The 22,097-nt window shown below is 42.7% G+C and overlaps 1 protein-coding gene across 8 annotated transcripts in view; it reads left to right on the forward strand.

Moving 5' to 3' along the window:
* Positions 1 to 22,097, forward strand: part of NEDD4L (NEDD4 like E3 ubiquitin protein ligase) — a 363,163-nt gene that overhangs the window by 144,088 nt on the left and 196,978 nt on the right. For all 8 annotated transcript variants that reach the window (XM_077816704.1, XM_077816707.1, XM_077816708.1 and 5 more), the window contains one exon: positions 17,638 to 17,719. In XM_077816704.1, coding sequence (XP_077672830.1) covers positions 17,638 to 17,719 — 82 coding nt within the window. The remainder of the gene's footprint in view (positions 1 to 17,637; positions 17,720 to 22,097) is intronic.

The raw sequence follows: 22,097 nt of genomic DNA on the forward strand, positions 1-22,097 counted from the left end.
GTGGGTGTTTTATCCAGAAAAGCTTATGTCCAAATAAATTTGTTAGTCTTTAAGGGGCCACTGGACTCCTCGTTGTTTTCATTTTAGTTTTAAAATTTTTGCTTACAAAAAATAATTGTAAAAGCCTGGTAACTGGTATCCTCTTCCCCAGGATTTCAAACACAGGGCAGGTAAATGTTGTCTGAATTCACGGAGGCATATCTATGCTGCAGGCTTCTTTTGATAGTGCATAGAATCCTTGCACGTGTGTTAATAGTCAGCGAGGCATGGCTTATGCAGGTAAATACACACTTGAAGGGTGGGGCATGTACACGATTACATACTCTACATGGTTCTTCAGTTGTCCAAGCTGTGTCTCCCTGTCTACGCCAGTGGTGTAGTGTCCCAATGCGGGGTGCTGTTGAAGTCTTTCCCCGCCAGAGTCTTTCACTGACCTATACTACACACTGCAGTGTGGATGCAGCTTGCTTTTCACTGCGACATGTAGCTACACATACCCTACATGCTGCTGCCAGTGGTCATAGTGTAAACCTAGCCACAGTGGAATGTAGTGGCTCTAGGTACTACTGTGAAGTATGTCTTCCTCCCTTTTTGTACTGTTTCAACATCAGGCACAAATATAGCCCAGGATTTGAGAACCAAAATGCTTTGGCTGCAGAGTGGAGCTATGGGGTGAAATCCTGACCCCCATTGACTTCAGTGGGACCAGGATTTCACCTATTGTGTTTGAAAGGGGCATCAGGTATTTGGAGGTGGAGGCTGTGAGGAAATGCAGATTATACTTAGTACATGGTTGGGTTTTTTTTTTTTTATATAGGATTCCAAGATTGGTTCTAATTCTTTAGCTCTCACCAAAAGATCTGCTGTACTTCACCAAACACCACTTGGCTGAGGCTTAAAAAAAATTTATTATGTGGCCATGTTGGGTCATATTAAAGAAGTTCTGAATTAAAATCACAAATGAGTTTGATTCCCCATAGTTTAAATTCCAGGGTATTACTAATTAAGAGGTCTCTTGGTTTTTGGTACTATTTCTCTCCCTCTATGTGTGAAACTTGCAAGCTGCTAATTGTGTTAGTACATTCTAAGACAGAGTCTGTTCTCAAAGCAATTCACACAGAGAGAGACTCAAAGCAATACGCTGTAACAACAGAAACAGCACCCAGAGACTCCCCGCCCTTTTGTTGTATTAACAATTGTGATTAAAATAGAGATAGAGGATGTATGTGGATGGATGCTTGGTGTGGATAATAACTGAATGATCAGGCCGGTGCCAGCCTAAGAATCCAGTGTCCCTCGGCTGAAGAAGGCATCAAGTGGAAATAACCAGAGGACCCCCGGAGGGCAGACTGAAATCCACTCAACAGCCTCAAGAATGGGAAAACCAAAGAACAAGATAACATCTAGCAGCACGGAGCCGTCAGGAATGTGCTATCTGCTGATTGATTCAGCAACAGCATGATGAAGCAATTCCCATAGACTGGCATAGGAAGAAATTCCTATAAAAATGGAGTCTAGAAAGTGAGAACTTTGGGGTCTGATTCTGCAAACCAACTTCCAGGAGCATCAGATGAGCATCTGACAAGGCCCTGCTCCCTCCTCATGTCCAGGCCACCTGGCCAGTGGCTTGGCATGAGCAACTCTAAGGCTGGTAACTATGATAACAACCTTGCAGAACATGTGTGTTTGTATGAATGAATGTGTGAATAAATGTGAGATTGAATGGAATGTTATAGCTATAACTAACTGCTTACTATGATTCTTTCTATATTCACGATAAATGTGGTATTTTGCCTTTTCCCCTTTAATAAGATCCGGCTGGTTTTTGTTTTTATTGATATAACAGCCAGACCAACCATGATCAATGGTTCTTGATACTGTTGCAACATAGGGCAATAAATCTGGCAGTATACTGCATCTAAACCTGCAAATTATGTGGTATACGGCTTCTGTAACTCTTAAGCAGTCTAGTTAGAATGGATTCTTCGTCTGATATTATAAAATTTAAACTCAACTATACCACCTGACTGCCGCTTATGCCACAATTTGAGAACCACTGAAATATGGCGTTTGATTTCACCCCTCCTGAAGAGTCCCCCTGAAGATTAGAAAGATTTTAAATAGTAATTTTAAAAACATTGTGTGAAAAATTCACTAAGAATATGTAGGCTATCTATGTATGGACTTCTGTGCTTGCTCTTTCTCAAGGATGTTGTCTTATCTTTAAGGATCTCCAGCTCAGTCCTTAATTTGTAATGCTGGGGCTTAAGCAATTTTTTTTTTTTTTTAACTTTCATAACTGATGCAGCAAGCTCAGAGGTGCCGGGGCTATGAACTGCCAAGCCTAGAGGAGCCGCGGCTCAGCCCTGGCAAGCCCTGGCACAGATTAAGCACTGCTGCAGCTACAAAGCACAAAAAGAGAAATGACGCACCTGATCAGAGGAGAGATTTGGAATGGATATATACAGTCACTGTAGAGTATAATTGCTTCTTCTCCTCATATTTTGTTTGAAGTAACTTTAACTGGATTTCTAATAAATGTCCTGTGTTTATAAGGCTCCACGTTTGAGATTAGTCAGATGAAGGAAAATAATAGTTTGACATTCCATATGTTTTATACACAGACCCCAGGCTGAAAATGGCCTATTTTTGCATACATGTGTTACTTAAACACTTCAGCCAGGCTGATCCAACAAGTGACATCACCATTTAATTGCATCTGCATGCTGATACGGCAATTGCTTTCTCAAACTGGCAGTTGCCTCTTAAGGGTCTTTTTGTTTTTGTTTTTTCCCCTCATCCAGTTGTTGCTCTGGGGTTGCATAGGCAGTGCTTTTCATGTATACTCTGCTATGAATTTGTTGGGGAGTGGCTGAAATAACTCATGAGATGTCAAGTCTTATGGATTATGTTCCTCACTGTACTTTTTTAATACTATATTACATTATAAAGTTTTTTTCTTGGAAAAGTACAAAATCAAACAGACACAATGAACAAGACATTTAAATTAATGACCATCACTTTGTAAATGACTGGACAAAGTGGTGCAAATTTAATTTGTACTCATGTAAACTTATGATCTCTTGCTTTTTATTACTTTTTTGTATCCTTTTAAAAAAATTAACTAGGAAAGGTCCCAGGCATGACTAGAAGATCAGTGTGTAATCAAAAAAGTTGTTACTGGACTTATTAAAATCTTCTAAAAGAGAAAAGATTGCTTCTGCTGTGTTTAAAACTTCAGTGAATCCATTTTGTATCTTTCCCTGTGGGAAAATAGCCATGCCCTTCTCTCAAAAATACTGAAAATGTCACGGAGAAAAGAAGGAATGCCTCTCCCAAATTTGTACCTATATTATTTCCCTTTTCTGAATCTCATTTCTATAGTGGTAGGGAGGGGTTAGTGTTAGGATATAGATATTCAAGCCTGTCTGTAAAGGCCTAGACTCTAAGAATTTAGGTGTATTCTTATCACTTCCCTGGTTATAGAGGTATAAAAGAAAGAATCAAAATCACTGTCTGCCGGTGTAAGGTCCTTCTCTTACTGTGACAGTCTGAGGCCCTGTTCTTAGGTTAAGGCCTTTGGCTAAGCAGCAGAGGCAGCCATAAGCTGGGAAGCGAACGGGTCACATCCTCACATTCCAAACTAGTCACATTAAAATAAGGTGCTATTGGGCTGTTAGGAATACAATCCTGTCCTGATAATGCCTATCGCCTCCAGAGAAAGGGAAGTGCCTAGAAAATGTAAAAGGAAACTTAGTTTGATAGCATCCTGTCTGGCAAGAACTCACTTATCAATAGCTGGGATGTGAAATCCTCATTTCTGTGTTGTTCTATCACTGTAGTCTCCATTTTCCCTATTGTTTGTCAGTATAATCTCTGTCTGGTTCTGTGATTGTTTCTGTCTGCTGTAGAAATTAATTTTGCTGGGTGTAAACTAATTAAGGTGGTGGGATATAATTGGTTAAATAATCATGTTACAATATGTTAGGATTGGTTAGTTAAATTTCAGGAAAATGATTGGTTAAGGTATAGCTAAGCAGAACTCAAGTTTTACTATATAGTCTGCAGTCAATCAGGAAGTGAGTGGGTGTGTGTGCGGGGAAATGGGAACAGGGAATGGGGGTGGGGAAATTGGAATCATGTTTGGCTAAGGGCAGGAATGGGAACAGGGATACAGGTGTAAGGCTCTGTGGTGTCAGAGCTGGGAAGGGGGACGCTAAGGAAGGAAACTGGAATCATACTTGTTGGAAGTTCACCCCAATAAACATTGAATTGTTTGCACCTTTGCATTTTGGGTATTGTTGCTCTCTGTTCATGTGAGAAGGACCAGGGAAGTAAGTGGGTGAAGGAATAAGCCCCCTAACAGTTAGTAGCTATAAGATATAATAATCTGTTGTAAAATCATTTACAAATATGTAGGGAAGGTTCGACCTCTGAGTCTTTTCTCAAAAGTGAAGTCAAGAGATTGCTCAGTTTGGTTTATCGGCCACTACCTTCTTTTCATTCATGTATCTCTTCAAGACCCACTTCTGCCTGGATGCTGGCTGTAGGGTGGCAGGTGTCCGGTTTTCAATCGGAATGCCCAGTCGAAAAGGGATCCTGGCGCCTCCAGTCAACACTGCTGACCGGGCTGTTAAGTCTGGTTGGCAGCTCAGCAGGGCTAAGGAAGTCTCCCTGTCTGCCCCGGCTCTGCGCAGCTCCCGGAAGCAGCTGGCATGTCCCATCGGCTACTAGGCAGAGGTGCGGCCATGGGGGCTCCACGCACTGCCCCCACCCAGAGTGCCAGCTCCGCAGCTCCCATTGGCCAGGAAGCACAGCCAATGAGAACTGCGGGGGTGGCACCTGTGAATGGGGGCAGTGCACAGAGCCGCCTGGCTGTGCCTCCGCCTAGGAGCCTATGGGAAATGTGGGCCGCTCCCGGGAGCCACCTGAGGTAAGCGCTGCCCAGAGCCAGCACCCTGAGCCCCCTTGCCCACCCAAACTCCCTCTCAGAGCCCACAACACTCAATCCCTCCCACACCCCAAACCCTTGCCCCAGCCCTGAGCCCTCTTCCGTACCCAAACTCCCTCCCAAAGCCTGCACTCCAAAGCCCCCAGCCCCACACCAGAGCCCGCACTCCTAGCTGGAGCCCTCAGCCCTGTTCTTCCCCCCCACCCCCAGCACAAGAACAAATGGATATAAACTGGCCATGTACAAATTCAGGCTGGAAATTAAGATGAAGGTTTCTAACCATCAGAAAGGTGAGGCTCTGGAAAAACCTCCTAATAAGCAAACAATTTTAGTTTTAAGACAGCTGGAGAAATGTCTGAATGTAACTGTGATGGTAGGGGCTCAACAGCCCTGGGGATCACTTCTAGTTTGTCTTATGTTCCTAAGAAGCTCCTGCTTCAGGATTTCAGCTGGCCACCTACAGCTGTCAGGGGAGGAATCCCTCCCCCCTGCCTCCCACTGCCTCCATGTGATCTTTTTTTGTTTGTTTAATCTTTCCTCTGAAGCACCAGGAATAGCCACAGCTGGAGCTGGAACATAGGATGGGGAGGGCCAGGGCTATGACGTTGCACTGAGTATTCTCTCAGGTGTTGAGCTGGCTGCTTCCTGCTCAGATGCTCAGGGTCTGAGTGCCCTACGTGAAGTCTGGAAGGAATCTTCCACCAGGTCAGATTAGCAGTGGCCTTCGGCACTTTCACCTTCCTCTGCATATTTGTGTGGGTACAGGTCACTTGGGTATATCTCATTTAATCATTTCCCTGCATTGCAGGGGTCTCTGGCACTGGTGTAGCTTGGTCCCTCCTGTTCTCTCCCTGCGGCATATGCTAGTTTAGTCTCCATGGGCTTGTAATACTTTGGTCTAATTTCGGTTGTTAGGCTTAGAGTGCAGGTGCTGGGTTGTATTGGTGACCCGTTACATACAAGAGGTCAGACTAGATGATCTGGTGTCCCTGCTGGCCTTAAACTCAATTTCTCTGAGTATATGTGATGCCCAATTAGGTGCAAAACTGTCTGTTCAACAAATGCTTGATTTTTCGCAAGCACTTCTTCTGGTGCAGTGGTTCTCAACCAGGGGTACCCGTACCCGTGGGGGTACACAGAGGTCTTCCAGGGAGTCCATCTACTCATCTACATATTTGCCTAGTTTTACAACAGGCTACATAAAAAGCACTAGTGACGTGAGCACAAACTAAAATTTCATACAGACAATGACTTGTTTATACTGCTCTATATGCTATACACTGCAATGTAAGTACAATATTTATATTCCAATTGATTTATTTTATAATATAGTAAAAATGAGAAAGTCAGCAATTTTTCAGTAATAGTGTGCTGTGACACTTTTGTATTTTTATGTCTGATTTTCTAAGCAAGTAGTTTATAAGTGAGGTGAAACTTGGGGTATGCAAGACTAATCAGATTCCCCAAAGGGGTACAGTAGTCTGGAAAGGTTGAGAGTTGCTGCTCTGGTGGATCTGCGGCAGTGCTTACCAAGTACTGAATACTGTTCTGAGATGTATCAACATGCTCAGTTATGCTAGTATACTAGCAAGAATGCTTGATTAAATGTGTAGTGGTGGTTTATTTTGAGAAATAATATTTGAGGTGCATAAAAGAACATTTTCTCAGGCATACAAGTTGTGCAGAATTACTGGCCTGCAGAACAGCACTAGAATTAATCATACTCATTTATATATCCAATGTTGTTTTCTGTTTTAAAAGTACATTGTGTTTCATATAACAGTGGGGTTGGAGGGTGGGTGAAGAAGTGGTATAAAACTTTTTTTTTTTTTAAAGGCTGATTTTAATTCATATGAGCAGGGTATTACTAGAGACCTAACACTTGTAAATTTGCCAGTCAGATCACTTAACAGCCTCAGCATTCCTCTAAGTTTAAGATTATGGTCTCACAGTAGCAATACCATTGTTAAGGTTGCGCCAGAATTTTCAGTTTCACCGTGTCTGTACCCCAGTGTCTCACTCTGCAGCCCCCTTCGCCCCCCCAACCCCTTTTTTGTAAACATACCTTAGGGAATTTGAACTAAATTTCAGCCACTAATTAGCATGTGGGGTTGATCTCAAATACACATTTTGGGTTTGCATGTTATTGGTTTCCTGACAAAATATAGGAAAATCGGAACACTGGTAAAGCCTGATTTCCTCCCTCTCCCCTCCCCACCCTGCGTGCAGTGCACATTTGCTGCCCCCTGCTAACTGAGCAGTCACATAGTGACATGAGAGATCATCCACCACTCCCTCCCTCCAGTTCATTTGCATACTTGGTGATTTGTCCTGTGCACTGAAGGAATCAGGGTGTGTGGTTTAAAAATAGAAAAGAGGGAAATACAGGCTGTATTATGATGCATACGCACAAAGAGGATAAATTAAGGTTGCATGTTTGTTATAAGTGCAATACAATGTTTATTATTATTAAAGAAGGCCAAGGGAGAAAGGGATAAAAAAATAGAAGCAATGGACCAGGCTGATTGGTTGTCCATTTCATTTAGAAAACATTGTTTTTATTAATATCCCAAAATTCATTCTCAGGAGGGTGTGTGTGTGTGTGTGTGTGTAGTAAGTGAAACACAATGCACAGGAAGTGAGATTGGAAATTTGGGTGGTAGTCGAGGGGTGTGATCAATGGAGACAACTGAGGGGGAGAAGGAAGATAAAGGATACTGTAGTCTGGAAGGTGGAGATATGGGTTTTTTGAAGGATAATATTTGGAGGAACAAATGATGAGACTAGAAATTTGAAAAGAAGAATGAGGGAGCGAATGTTTGGAGAGGGGGAGGTATTTACAGCTTTGTCTGTGTTGGAGGGGATCGGGTGGGAGGATGGGCCTGAGGTACTATGTGGATCGGAGTTCTGCCTCCACAGTTTTGCTGGTAAAATTACTCCATTGGACTCTCTTATGCTTCTTGGACCATTTGGCATGAGAAATGGGGGAAGTATCCTTCCAGCGCCTGTAAAATGGGTTATAATACTTAGAACATTTGCTAATAAAATGAAGAGTCCTCCTTTGAGTGTTTGCAGATGTCCATTCCAATGTAAGTGTGTGTACATCCCCGAGCACAGTTGCTGGAATTTTTCCCTCTAGTGATATCCATCGGGTTAGCTCCAGCACCCTCTGGTGCTGCTCACTCATAGCATTGCTACAAGGGAGCCCTGCCAACCCTGCACTCCTTCAGTTCCTTCTTACTGCCTGTGACGGTTACTGGAACTTCCTCCCAGTGGTTTCCTTCTCTTCTTTAGTGTATATCGTTATCATAGTTCTGTTACTTAGTCAGTAGTTAGTTTTTTAATAGTTAGATAGTTTTGGATGCCTCTGTGCTTATTTGGCAAGATTTGTCCACTCCCCGGTGCCAGGACATGCTTTGGTTACCAGGCTTAAAACCCTGCACTTCTTGCAGCAAGCCGATGCCATTGACTGACCCGCACTCGAGTTGTCTCGAATGCTTAGCGGCATCTCACAGGAAATGCTGCTGCTAGATCTGCACGGACTTCTAACCCCGCACCAAGAAGTACCAGGAAGTGAGGTTGAAGGTCCATCTCATGAAGGCAGCCGCTTCAGAGCCTTGCTCAGAATTGGCACCAAGCACCTCAGACAGTGTACCGTTCAGTTCACAGTGCTGTTGACTCCATAGCCATTTGCAGCAGCCAGAGACCTGCTTTCACTACCAGTCCTGGTGTTCCCAGAGGTTCTGGCATCAGTACCGCTGAGCGGCAGAGATCTATCTCCCTGCCTTCGCCTGGTACCACTGCCATCCTCTAGGGAAAAGCCCCCTTTCGTAGCCTCTGCTTGGACTTCTCTGTGGTGCTGATCACCAGCACTGAGGAGGTCAGCACTGCCTTGGTCTCCTCACCGCAGTTCATCCCCTTCATCGGAGTCCAAAGTGGGGTCCTACTCTTCCCACTGTTATAGTCACCCACGCTGCTCCCCAGGCCATTCCTACCATGCTGTGGCCCCAAGCGCAGGGGTGCCCCTGAACACTTGGCCCTAGGCGGGCTCTGCAGCCCGGCGCTGCCACATTGGAGACCAGAGATACCGAGGGTTGGGGCTGCAAAAGGGCACTTCCACACAGACCATGTGTTGGTTCAATCATCATGTCAGTGAATCGAGGACTTGAACTGGGGACGGTGAGCACCAAGTCCAGGTGATGTTGCAAAGGTGAATATACCATGGCCACCCAGGCCTTGAGAGGTCTGAGACCCAGTCTTGTGCATTGCACTGTGTATGTGCATGGTGCCATGTGGCCCAGAAAGCTCATACATTTACAGGCGGTCGTGATCAGATGTGTCTGAAGGGACCTGATCAGGGCTGTGACTGACTGAAACCGATCTTCTGGAAGCAAGGTCTTCACCTGTACGGAGTCGATAACCACCCCAATGAACTCTATCGTTTGTACAAGGATAAGAGTGGATTTCTGCTTGTTTATCAGTAGACCTAATTCCCAGAAGGTTTATTTGGTTGAGATGGATGTAGGATTCCATCTGAGCTCTAGACCGGCCTCTGACTAACCAGTCGTCAAGTTACGGGAATGTATGAACTCCCCTTTTTCCAAAGATAGTTGCTACTACCACCATCCATTTGGTGAAGTTTTGTGGGGCAGCCAATAGGCCAAACAGAAGAACTGCAAACTGGTAATGAACTAGGTTGAGGACAAATCTTAGGAACTTTCTGTGGCCTTAGAAATTCAGTATGTGGAAGTATGCATCCTTTAGATGAAGGGCAGCATACCAATCCCCTGACTCCAGTGAGGGAATGATGAAGCCAAGGAGATCATGTACAACTTTAAGTTGTTGAGATAGCGGTTGAGACGATGCAGATTTATGATTGGTCTGAGACCACCTTTGGCTTTCGGAATAGAACCCCTTTCCTCTTAGATGATACAAAACCTCTTCCACGGCTCCCACTCGAAGGAGGAATTGGACTTTTTGTTTCAATAGTTGTCCGTGATAAGGGTTCCTGAAGAGGAAAGGGGAGTGGGGGGTTAGGAAGATGAGGCAGACAAAAACTGGAGAGTTTTTATTCCACTTCTGTTGTGCTTAGTACCCAATGGTCTGAGGTAATGTGGGTCCAGGCATTGAGGAAGTGGGAAAGGTGGTTGGAAAATAAAGGGGAAACAGAGTTCGGTACTGAGGGGACTGAAATGTACTCGAGCGTCTCATCAAAACGAGCGCTTTGAGCTCCCTGAGTGTCTGAAGGCAGACTGCACTGGCCTTGTTTAGGAGGACAGAGGAGCGGGGGGGAGGGAGGGGAGGTCTACATTCGAACCCCTTGTTCTTCCTCCTTCAATGGTCTTGTGTGGCTGGCTCAGCAAAATAATGGCCAGTCTGTTGGTGCCTATAATGTTTTCTGGATACCTCTTGGGCATTACAGTTCCAAAGATTTCAGGGTCACCTTGGAATCTTTTAAGTCCATGGAATTTGGTGTCTGTGGGCTCAGAAAAGAGAGAGGACTCTTCAAAGGGGAGCTCTTGGAGGGTTTGCTGTACCTCCTGGAGAAACTCTGAGGACTGCAACCACAAGCTTTTGTGCATGGTTACAGCCATGGCCATAAATCTAACTGTGGAATCGTCAGCATCCAGGACTGCCTGTAAGGAGGCCCTCGCTATTGTTTCCCCTTCTTCCTTCAATGAAGAGAACTCCTGTCTGGCTTCCTGGGGGAGCAAGTCCTTAAATTTGTGCATCAACTACAACATATTAAAGTCATAGCAGCCAAGCAAAACTTGTTGGTTCGCTATGCAGAGCTCCTATAGATTAGGCCTTCCAGTCAAACAGATTTAAATTCTTTGTGTCTTTCGCCTTGGGTGTGGTGCCTGTTTGACCTTGTCGATCCCCTTTCATTGGTGGCTGCCACTCCCAGGGTACCCTGGGGGAGGGTGCAAAAAAAGAAACTCATACCCTTTGGCTGGTCCAAAGTATTTCCACTCTGTCCATTTTGCCATAGGTGGAAGGAAAGCGGGGGTCTGCCACAATGCCCTAGTCAGGTCCATAATAGCCTCGTTGAGTGGTAGAGCTACCATTGAGGGAACCTTTGCCGACAAAATGTCCAATGGGCTGTGTTTTATCTCCTTGACCAACTCTGCTTGTTTACCTAAGTTTGAGGCCACCTGCTTTAATAAGTCCTGGGAGGCCATGTGGTCATCTTGAGGTGGGGGGACACCTGCTACGCCACCACCTCATCTGGGGAAGAGGAGGAGGCTATGACTGGCTGAGGGGCCTCCATCCCTCCCTCTTGTGTTGACCAAGACTCTCAGGATTTCTTCCTGAGGCTCAGTGCCAGGCTCAGCGCCAAAGTCCGGGTCAGGGGTCTCGTGGCGTGGTACTGGAGATGCCCTACTATCCGAGACCACAGAGTATGAACATCTTGAGATTGTGCCGTGGCCTGGGGGAGACCTCCATGGGTTCCAAAATGGCCTTTGCATGGGCGCCGGTTCCCATGGACCCAGTGGCCAAGTGTTTCACACAAGATGGTTATCCATTTCCTTAAAGGCCCAGAGAGGGTATACTCCCCAGGTAAAAGAACAGATTCCTCCCTGGGATCTAAACCTTGTCCTGTCCAAACTTACAGGTCCACCCTTTGAGCGACTAGCAATATGCTTGCTATTGCACCTCTCCTGAAAAGTGGCTGCCTTAGTGGCCGTCACTTCGGCCAGAAGGGCTTTGGAGATCCGGGTCCTCACATCAGAACCGCTGTATACAGTCTTCTTTAAGGATAAGGTACAGCTGCATCCACACCCAACTTTCCTTCCAAAGGTGGTCTCAGAATTCCACTGCAGTCAAGCAGTCTTTCTGCAAATATTCTACTCAAAACTGCATGTGAACAGAGGAACAGCACCTACACTCCTTGGATGTTAGACGGGCAAAGGACTAAACTGTTCTGTAGATTGACTCAGCTGTTCGTAACGATAACAGAGAGAACGAAGGGCCTTCCCATCTCCGCCCAGAGGATTTTGTCTTGGATTACCTCATGTATGGCATCCTGCCTCTGGCTAACCTGACTGCTTGTTCCACAAGATCACAGGCTTCTTTGACTGCTTTTCTAGCGCAAGTTCCTATTCAGGACACTGGTCCTTGGTGCACACGTTCTCAGCGCACTATGCCATCACCCAAAAAGCTAGAGATGATGCCAACTTCAGCCTTGCAGTCAGCTTGTTCTTGAACTCTGAGCCCACCTGCTGTGCAACTGCTTGTGAGTCACCTGCATTGGAAGGGACATGTGCGAACACCTGAAGAAGAAAGAACAGTTACTAACCTTTCTGTAATTATTGTTGTTCAAGATGTGTTGCATATGTCCATTCCCAATCCTGTCCTCCATCCCTTTTTATTGGAGTCAGTTGATAAGAAGAAGCCAAAGGGGCGTGGGGTCGGCAGGGCCCCTTATACTGACACTATGAATGCGCAGCATCAGAGGGAACTACAGCCCCCCTGGCGGGTACCACTGAGGGGAAAAATTTCCAGTAACTGTGTTCTGGGCATGCACACACCTACCTTGGAATGGACACGTGCAACACATCTCGAAGAACAATAGTTACAGAAACCTTAAAACAAAGGTGATAATTCAGTTAGAGAGAACATGGGTTGAGAGAAAGGGAGGAATGGGTAACATTCCAAAATGTTTGTACTTTTCTTGCAGGACTGAATTCCAAAATAGCTTAATCACAGACTAGTCACAAAGCATACGTTTCTTATTGCTTCTCAGTCTTGCAATGACAGTATGTACCTGGGTCTCTTAATTTCACACTTTGCTGTACACAGGTGGCCAGTATAATCTCTGCTATTGCTTGAAATTCTAGGATTTGGTTACTGACACAATTTTTCTTAAGTGAATGTATAATCATTCATTGTCTGTCTGATTGGATCTATAAATGACATCTTTATAGAAATGACAGCTCAAGTGCATAGGTTAGTAGGGAAGCAAATAACTTGAAGTTACATGAACTTATGGTTGCACAATGGACTTAACTTGAAGCAATCAAAGGCAAAAAATAGCTGTTAAATATCTGTAATATTTCATTATATTTAAAAACAAATGGTACAGAGGCTAATGTCCACATTGTTCTTTCTAATAGCTCTATTAGTATAATGCAATCTTGCTTTTATTGCAGTTAGCAAACATGTTAAGGTTCATGTTTAGAAGTGCAAGCTGACATGGTTGTTTCTATTGCATTTTATACAGTATGTGAATGTATATGCCAATTAGGGTATGGCCATCCTTGCTATTGGGCCAGTATGTTCTGTCTCTGTTCTCTTCTGGCTAGAAGCTTTACCTGATGTGTTACACAGGAAGTCCTGAGATACATATTTCTAAAGTGTACAGCTTTGCTCTGTGTGAGGGGGAATTGAGGGTAAAGTGACCTAAGAGAGAAATCCTTTAAATAGCGTACACTTGAAGCTGAAACTCCAAATATGACAAGCTGTGCACCGTCCACTGACATGTCATGCTTAATTTACATGTATACTCCGAATGCCAGATTGCTTAATGAGCAGCCCCCTCAAATTTTTTTATTATACAACACAGCTGGAAATCTGAGAGCCTGATTATGATCTCTTTTATACAGGGGCTAATTCTATAAAATTGAATAGATTTGCTCTCCCAGATTTATGTTGGTATGAACAAGAACAAGGTTTAATAGCCATGATAATCTCTCAATACCATTCCTTACACCCCACATCCAGTGGTTGAACAGAGTGAGCTAGAAATTCAGCCAGTGGTGGTAGGTTGGAGACAATAAAAGCAAGATATTGTGAAGGACATTTAGGCCTTGTGGGAGGCCAGAGGCTGAAAGGTGTATTTGGTATGGCTGGATATTGCCCTCCTCCCCACCAGGCAATATTTTACTAAGTCTAACAAAATAGCCTGATTTTCAATTATTGGCTGGTATACTCTGCATTTTTATTAGGTTATTGTGACAGTAAATATTAGATAGTAAATGTTGTGCATTAAACAATCTACAGTTCCATATGAATTAGATGCATTTTTTATTATCAGTGTGATGCTTTAATCTCATTTAAACCAGGGTGATTAGTGTGAATTTAATTACATTTGCGGTAGCTCAGCTATTGATATAATGAGCAGCACAGTGTGGAGTTGTTGTTGTTTTCCTTCATCCTACTGTAATATTTCATTTTCAAAGGTAAATTAAAATTCTTGTGTGGTGTAAATTTACTTGCGTGCCACAGTGATACTATCAAGCAGTTTAGTTAGTTAATTGGATTTCAGATAGTGAAAAGTAGTGGGGATGAAAACATAGAGGATTCAGAAATTCCTTTCAAATAATTTGGATGATCATCTGAATCTGTCTTGTGCATCCTTTCTCCAGTCAGGCCCAGATTCCATCCCATTTGCTGTGTTGCATCCTTGGAAAGATGACATGGAAGGAGTTCAGCAGTCTAGCTACTGCTCTCTTATGGGTTTCTTTCCTTTTCAGGTGGGAGTGAATGGTCCAGTCCCACATTCTGGTGTTGAGTCTGTGTGAGGTTATTCTGCTTCTCTGCTGTGTAGCAGAGTTGTAGCAGGATGCATTAATTGCTTTGTTGGGTCCTACCAATATGCTGCCACTTAAACCATAAAGGGCAGGCTGCAATTGATACCCCAGAGTGAATGGTGATATTGGGAGTTGCACAAGCTTGGTAGGGGGTAGTTCAGGTTCCTGGAGCATACCGGGTTCTCTTCTCCTTCAGCTCCTGTGAGAGTTCTTTCATATACTTTGAGACTTCTCCATACTGCCATGCACATTTTCATAGGAATGAGACTGGGTGGCCCACTGTGCAGCTTTGATTCAATAGGACTCACTAATCAGTCTGCTGGATCACAATAATCTGCCACTTCAAAGTGGCCCTAGATGTTACCCTAACACTTCGCCATCTTTTTCAGGTGGTAAGGCAGGGAAGGGCTGTCAGGGTTCCTTCCCTACTCTGAACTCTAGGGTACAGATGTGGGGACCTGCATGAAAGACCCCCTAAGCTTATTTCTACCACCTTAGGTTAAAACTTCCCCAAGGCACAAAGTCTTTGCCCTTGGATTAGGTAAAACACTTCCACCACCAAGTGATTTAACAAATAATCAGGCAAAGGACCACTTGGAGTTCCTATTTCCCCAAAATATCCCCTCAAGCTCTTACACCAACTTTCCTGGGGAGGCTTGAGAATAAACAAGATGAGCACAGACCAGCCTTGGATTTTTAAGACGCCAAAAACCCAATCAGAGTCTTAAAAAACAGAACTTTATTAGAAGAACAAAAAAAGATAAGAAAACAACTCTGTAAGATCACAATGGAAGATAATCTTACAGGCAGTCAGATTCAAAACATGGAGAATCCCTCTAGGCAAAACCTTAAGTTACAAAAAGACACAAAAACAGGAATACACATTTCCTCCAGCTCAGCGAATTTCACAAGCCAAAACAAAGAAAACCTAAGGCATTTTCTAGCTAGATTACTTACTAAACTTTACAGGAGTTGGAGGGCTTGCATCCTTGATTTGTTCCCGGCAAAGGTATCACACAGACAGACAAAAGCCTTTTTCCCTGCTCCAGATTTGAAAGTATCTTGTCCCTTCATTGGTCATTTTGGGTCAGGTGCCAGCCAGGTTACCTGAGCTTCTTAACCTTTACAGGTAAAAGGACTTTGCCTCTGGCCAGGAGGGATTTTATAGCACTGTATACAGAAAGGTGGTTACCCTTCCGTTTATATTTATGACAGGGGCATAACATATGGGATTCTAGGGGCAATATTAGGAACGGGTTTACTTTTCTCCTTCCCAAGAGAAGAAATCAGGTAAGGAAAGAGTTTGGAGGCTAGTGGAGCTGTAGCAAGCAGCTGGTCCTGGCTGCATGGGTGAGATTTTTCCCTCAGTGGAGATAAAATTAATATGGAAGGGGAATGGCAGCTGCTTTTGTGGGTTCGGGAGTTAGGGATAATGCCTTCTTCCTACAAATTTGGTATAAGCCCAGCTTCACCAGAGAAGGGGATTGGATTCACATAGTGACCCAAGCACTAGTAGAAGACTTCATAATTACCTCAGGCCTGGGAGTAAGATGGACTGGATAGGCCCAGGAAATGTTGGAATGCTATAGAATGGAACATCAAAAAGAAGGGGACATGCTGACAGTCTGAAGAGGCTGTGGTCTTAACTCCTCCTTCCCCCACACTCCTCTTGGTTGGTGCCAGTACATGTGTTTTAGGAGATATCTTATGGTTCAATAAAATTGTGACCACTTGACCTTATGGCCCCTGCCATTTGCAATATACCTTTTCCAAAACCCAAAGGTTAGAATTTGGTCAATTACTATTTTAATTCTGAATGAAACATTTATTTCTATTAAATGGGTATGGTGGACCAATGGGAAATTGGATGAAGGTCTGCAGAATATAAAACATTTAAGAATTACTTAGGCAAGTTAGATGTCTTCAAGTCGGCAGGGCCTGACAATGTACATCCTCTAGGTAATACCTAATCCTGCTTCAGTAGGACCACACCCACACACCCACCCTCACACACACACACACTCACTCTCTCTCTCTCTCTCTCTCTGTGTGTGTGTGTGTGTGTGTGTGTGTGTGTGTGTGTGTGTGTATATATATGTATGTATATCTCTCTCAGAAATCTAGAACTGGAAGGGACCTGTATAGTCCAATCCCCTGGACTGAAGCAGGCCTAAGTATTACCCATATATACACACACACACTTTTTTTTATCATTTAAGTGCAACAGCTAGAACAGGGGTGGGCAAACTTTTTGGCCCGAGGGCCACATCAGGGTGCGAAACTGTATGGAGGGCTGGGTAGGGAAGGCTGTACCTCCCTAAACAGCCTGCCCCCTCCTGGGACCCCACACCCCAAACCACCCCTCCAGGATCCCACCCCCATCCAACCTCCCCCGCTCCCTGTACCCTGACTGCCCCGACCTATCCACACCCCTACCCCCTGACAGGCCCCCCGGGACTCCCACGCCCTATCGAATCCCCCCTGTTCCCCGACCCCTGACCGCCCCAGAACCTCCGCCCCATCCAACTGCTCCCTGACCCCTGACAGCCCCCTGGGACCCGCTACCCAACCCCTGCACCACTGTGTGCGCGCGCTGCCCCCTTACCATGGCGCTCAGAGCGGCAATAGCTCACAGTCTGGCTGCCCGCATCGCGGCATGGCTGCAGGAGAGGGGGGGCAGTAGGGGAGGGGCCAGGGGTGAGCCTCCTGGGCCAGGAGCTCAGGAGCCGGGAAGGACGGTCCCGCGGGCCGGATGTGGCCCACGGGCCTTTGTTTGCACACCTCTGAGCTAGAAAGCTGCTCATCTCAGTCATAAAAAATCACCATTAAAGTAACATTATTCTACTGTTACATCTTGGATTCAGGCAAGAGGTGCTCATTTCTTGTTATGTGGAAAAAACAAATGTTCAGTTCATTTTCTGATACTATAATCGGTATTTAAAATATTTCTGTTTGCACTTGCTTATTTAAATAATGTTAAAATAGGTTTAATACAGAGACTTTTGTCCCAGGAAACAAGTTTTTTACTAGGTGTATTTGAGGCTATTAATTATTTGTGTAATGAGACTAAATGAACAATTCACATTCAATTTGCATCTATTATAGTTGTCAGTAAAATTATAACCCTATTAAATGTGACATCTTCTTTTGCAGTGACCCCTATGTGAAACTTTCTCTGTATGTAGCAGATGAGAACAAAGAACTTGCTCTGGTGCAGACAAAAACTATAAAAAAGGTAGGTGTTGATTCTTACTTGACTGTGTTCTGGAAGTATTGAGAATGCTGGAGCATGTTTCTTCTGTACATGATATTACAGCATTGATGGAAAGATACTGTCTGTGCATGTTTGTATGTATACTGGATAACATTTTCTTTTTTCTAAATCAAACTCTTCAAGCTAGTGCATGCATTTGCCTTTAGCCAAGTGCAGACTCTGAACCATAAAATAATGACTTTATAACCAAAGCTTCTCAGCTGAGATTTGATGTGTTGAATTGCAATGTTGCTTGCTTTTGTAAGATTTATTTAAAAATAATATTAAGCTATCATAAAATATTCTTTAATTGATTGCAGGCATGTGAACAATTAATTGACTATTAACAGAATGGTCTTTCTGAGAGTCTTCTCTCCCAAGTCTTTCTATATCTATTTTAAAATATTTGATGTGGGCATTAAAATGCAGGGCAGAATTGTGAGCTACTGAAATTCATTTTTGAATGATCTCTGAAGATGTTTTAAAAAATCATTTCCAACTGGTACCAAACCTAAAGGGTTTTTTTTTTTTTTTTTAATTTCTAGCTTCAGTGAAAAGTGTAGAGAGACACTATTAGCCACAATTTTAGAGGTTACCTGCTTCCTTACAATTAAAGTTGACTGGATGTTATGCAAAAAGGGAAAAAGCAATAATTTTAATAAAGATTAAAAGAAAAGTCATGCCCTAGTATTCTATCCTATTTTACAATAATTATTTAAAACCTTTTTGATGTATTGTCTCCTTCGGTATCATAATTTCACTGATTCTCCCCCCCCGCCCCCCACTATACAGTTTTTCTAGCTTGACAAGACCTCCCCATTTGTAGAGTAAAAAAGGATACAAGAAAAGAAACTTTAAAACAACAAACAAAAACCTACACCCTCAGTTTCATTTTATCATTACAAATAAAGTAAAATTTAAAAATTGTGAGAACCTCATATTCAAAACATGCAGCACCATGTCAGTACGTGAGAGAGACACAGTGGAACAAAGAATACGTTGTCTAAGCTGTCTGAAAAGCAAAAGAGTCACCGGGGGCCATGATATTGCTCCCTGTGAATATGTCTAAACTGCAATGTAAACCCAGAGTTAGCAGAACTCAAGGTAGCAAACCTTGGGTTTGTTAATCTAAAGCTTGAGTGTTTACACTTATTTGTAACCCCAGGTTAGGAATTGCTGAAGCTGGGGTCCCAACCTGGGGCTCCAGCATCTACACTGCATTATGTGGGCCCGAGTCCAATTTCTCAGACTTCCTGACCCACCCAAAATGTGGCCGCACCAGCCCTTTGTGGTGCAGTGACTGTCCAGAGGACAAAGAACGTTGGCCCATGGGATTGTGGAATACTTTTAGCAGATTTCCAGAGCACGAATCCAGTGGGGCTGCATCTACACTACAAAGCAATAGGGCTTGAACCCTGGGTCCCTGCTTGAATGAGTATTGGACCCTCAACCCCCATGGCATTCTCAGACCCTGGGTTAGCACAGTTTATGTGTTGGTAGTGGGGGGGGAGAGGGAGGAGGAGAAGGCTTGAGGCTGAGTTAAAATGCTGGCTGTCCATTGCAGTGTAGACATACCTTGTGGGTACAGGGATCTGCTTCCTTGGAGCTCTTTGCAGGACCAGGGTCTAAGAGTATGAACAATTAAAAGTAAAAAGAATTGAAATTGAAGGAATTAAAAAAATAAAACCTCAGGTGTTTGCTAATTACACTGATGTGGAAACTCCTTTTTTTTTTTTTTATAATAGGGTTTTTGATCTTATGTTGTCCACCTTAAAATATATTTTTGGGCTCTACTAACTTTAGTGTCAGAGCCTCTCCAAATCTGTTTTTAGTTTTGGTAAAAGTCCTTAGTGAAAAATTCAGCTCTACTAAGTTGCTACAGTAACAGCACAGAACATAGTATTTTGGGAAATTGTTTTTAAATACCTTTGACATTTATAACAAAATAATATAGGTATGTGGGAAGCTTTCTTTTGATGATGGAGTTTTTTTTTTCATAAGTAGGATTCACGTGTCATCCTGCTATCATGGAATTTTTATTTGTACAGTATGCACTCTTATTCTTTTTATATCAATGGAAAATGTGTAAGCGTGGTCTGTGTGGGAAAGTCTTTTTAGTAGAGCCTAGGGTTTGAATTTAAAGAGAGATAGTATGTGTTCTTTCCTTTATTTATATATTGTTGTTCCAGTTGAAGAGTGCCTTTTTTTCAGATTAGTTTATGTCGCTTGGGATGGGATTTAAACTGTATGAATAAAAAAAAAAGTCCACTCTTTATACTGGAATAAGAGTTCATTTCTTGATAGATTTTATTTTTTAAATAAAAAATCAGATTTTTAATTTAAATTAAATAACTTTTTTTCCTTTTTACAAATATATCTATTTAAAATTAAATTTTAAATTGATAACTTTTCATCCATTAAAATTATTTAAATAAAAAAATAAGTACATATTTGCTGCCTAAGCTTAAAAGAAAGGCAAACCACTGAACTAGTGGAAGTCACTGGCTAAGCACATGGAAACCACAGTGTACTGAAGTGCAAAATCAGCTTTTGATAGCAGTAGTTTTTTCTGAAGGTTCAGAGAATATTTTCTTCATTCAGTTTATTCAACTAGTTCAGTTAATGGCTCATTCATTCAAAGATAAAAAACTGATTTGGAGTTGAAAAAGCAAGGAAGTTTGTTTTCCTCTTCCAGTTTATAGTAAAAACTAGGGTGAGTTGATGACATCTACTAGTACTAAAATCTTGAAGGACATGGTTACCAGAAACAATAAATTCAGTAACCACAGATGATGATGATGATTATCATTTATTATTATTATTTTGTATTGTCATAGCTAGGGGCCTTATTCATGTCCAGAATATATTTTAATTTTATAATAATCAGTTTTAAATGCAAAACATGTTTTGATAAACTTTTTTTTCTTATGTATCCAGCACATTTTAAGGTAATTAACTAATTTTAAAAAATAAATTAATTTATGTTTTTGTTCACTTTAATTGATTTCTAATTTCCATCCAGACAGCTCTTAATACAGATCATGAATAAAAAATTAATGATCTAATAAATAGAAAATGGTGAATGATGCATTTCTTAACATAATAAAAATAAGAAAATGTAATTGCTTAAATAAACATGTATAGATATAAGCATATCCTCCTGGCTAGCAAAAAACAAACAAACCACATTTAATGTAAAGGAGGCTATATTTAGTTGAAAATCAACAAGTTTTAATGGTTACTAGCCAATGAGAATCAACCTTTCTTTAGGAAAATAACTAAAATTTACAAATGCAAAACAAAATTAGTCAGTAATTTAAATCAAGGTTTCCTGTTTTCTGATTTAAGTCATAATTAAAATAGTAGATTTAAATTGCTTTGATTTAAATCAAAAGGAGTACTTGTGGCACCTTAGAGACTAACCAATTTATTTGAGCATAAGCTTTCGTGAGCTACAGCTCACTTCATCGGATGCATGCTGTGGAAAATACAGAAGATGTTTTTATACACACAAACCATGAAAAAATGGGTGATTATCACTACAAAAGGTTTTCTCTCCCCCCACCCCACTCTCCTGCTGGTAATAGCTTATGTAAAGTGATCACTCTCCTTACAATGTGTATGATAATCAAGGTGGGCCATTTCCAGCACAAATCCAAATTTTCTCCCTCCCCCCCAGTTTTTTTACAACAGAAAAACTTCAGATCCAGACTCCAATGAGAGACTGCTGAACTGGAATTCATTTGCAAATTGGATACAATTAACTTAGGCTTGAATAGAGACTGGGAGTGGCTAAGTTATTATGCAAGGTAACCTATTTCCCCTTGTTTTTTCCTCCCCCCCTCCCCCCCCAGACATTCTTGTTAAACCCTGGATTTGTGCTGGAAATGGCCCACCTTGATTATCATACACACTGTAAGGAGAGTGATCACTTTAGATAAGCTATTACCAACAGGAGAGTGGGTGGGGGGGGGGGGGGAGGGGAAACCTGGATTTGTGCTGGAAATGGCCCACCTTGATTATAATACACATTGTAAGGAGAGTGATCACTTTAGATAAGCTATTACCAACTGGAGAGTGGGTTTGTTGGGGAGGGGTGGTGTGTGTGGGGGGAGAAAATTTCCTACCCCATTAAGCCAGGAGTTCTGTGTTCCCCACAATCCCCCATCATGTCAGGGACTCGTCCCCCATTCTTCATTTCTTCCTATTTTCCACCCCACCATTTGTTTTTCTGTCTGGGAGATAGATCATTCAGGATGTCAACATTTAAAAACTATTGGGAGGATGGGCAGAGCTGAGATGGAGGTATTGCTATGCTGGAAGGTGCTGATCAGATGCCAAGAGCTCCATGTGTTCCTCT

This window comes from Eretmochelys imbricata, chromosome 5 (assembly GCF_965152235.1).
Source record: "Eretmochelys imbricata isolate rEreImb1 chromosome 5, rEreImb1.hap1, whole genome shotgun sequence".
In the NCBI taxonomy this organism is placed as follows: Eukaryota; Metazoa; Chordata; order Testudines; family Cheloniidae; genus Eretmochelys; species Eretmochelys imbricata.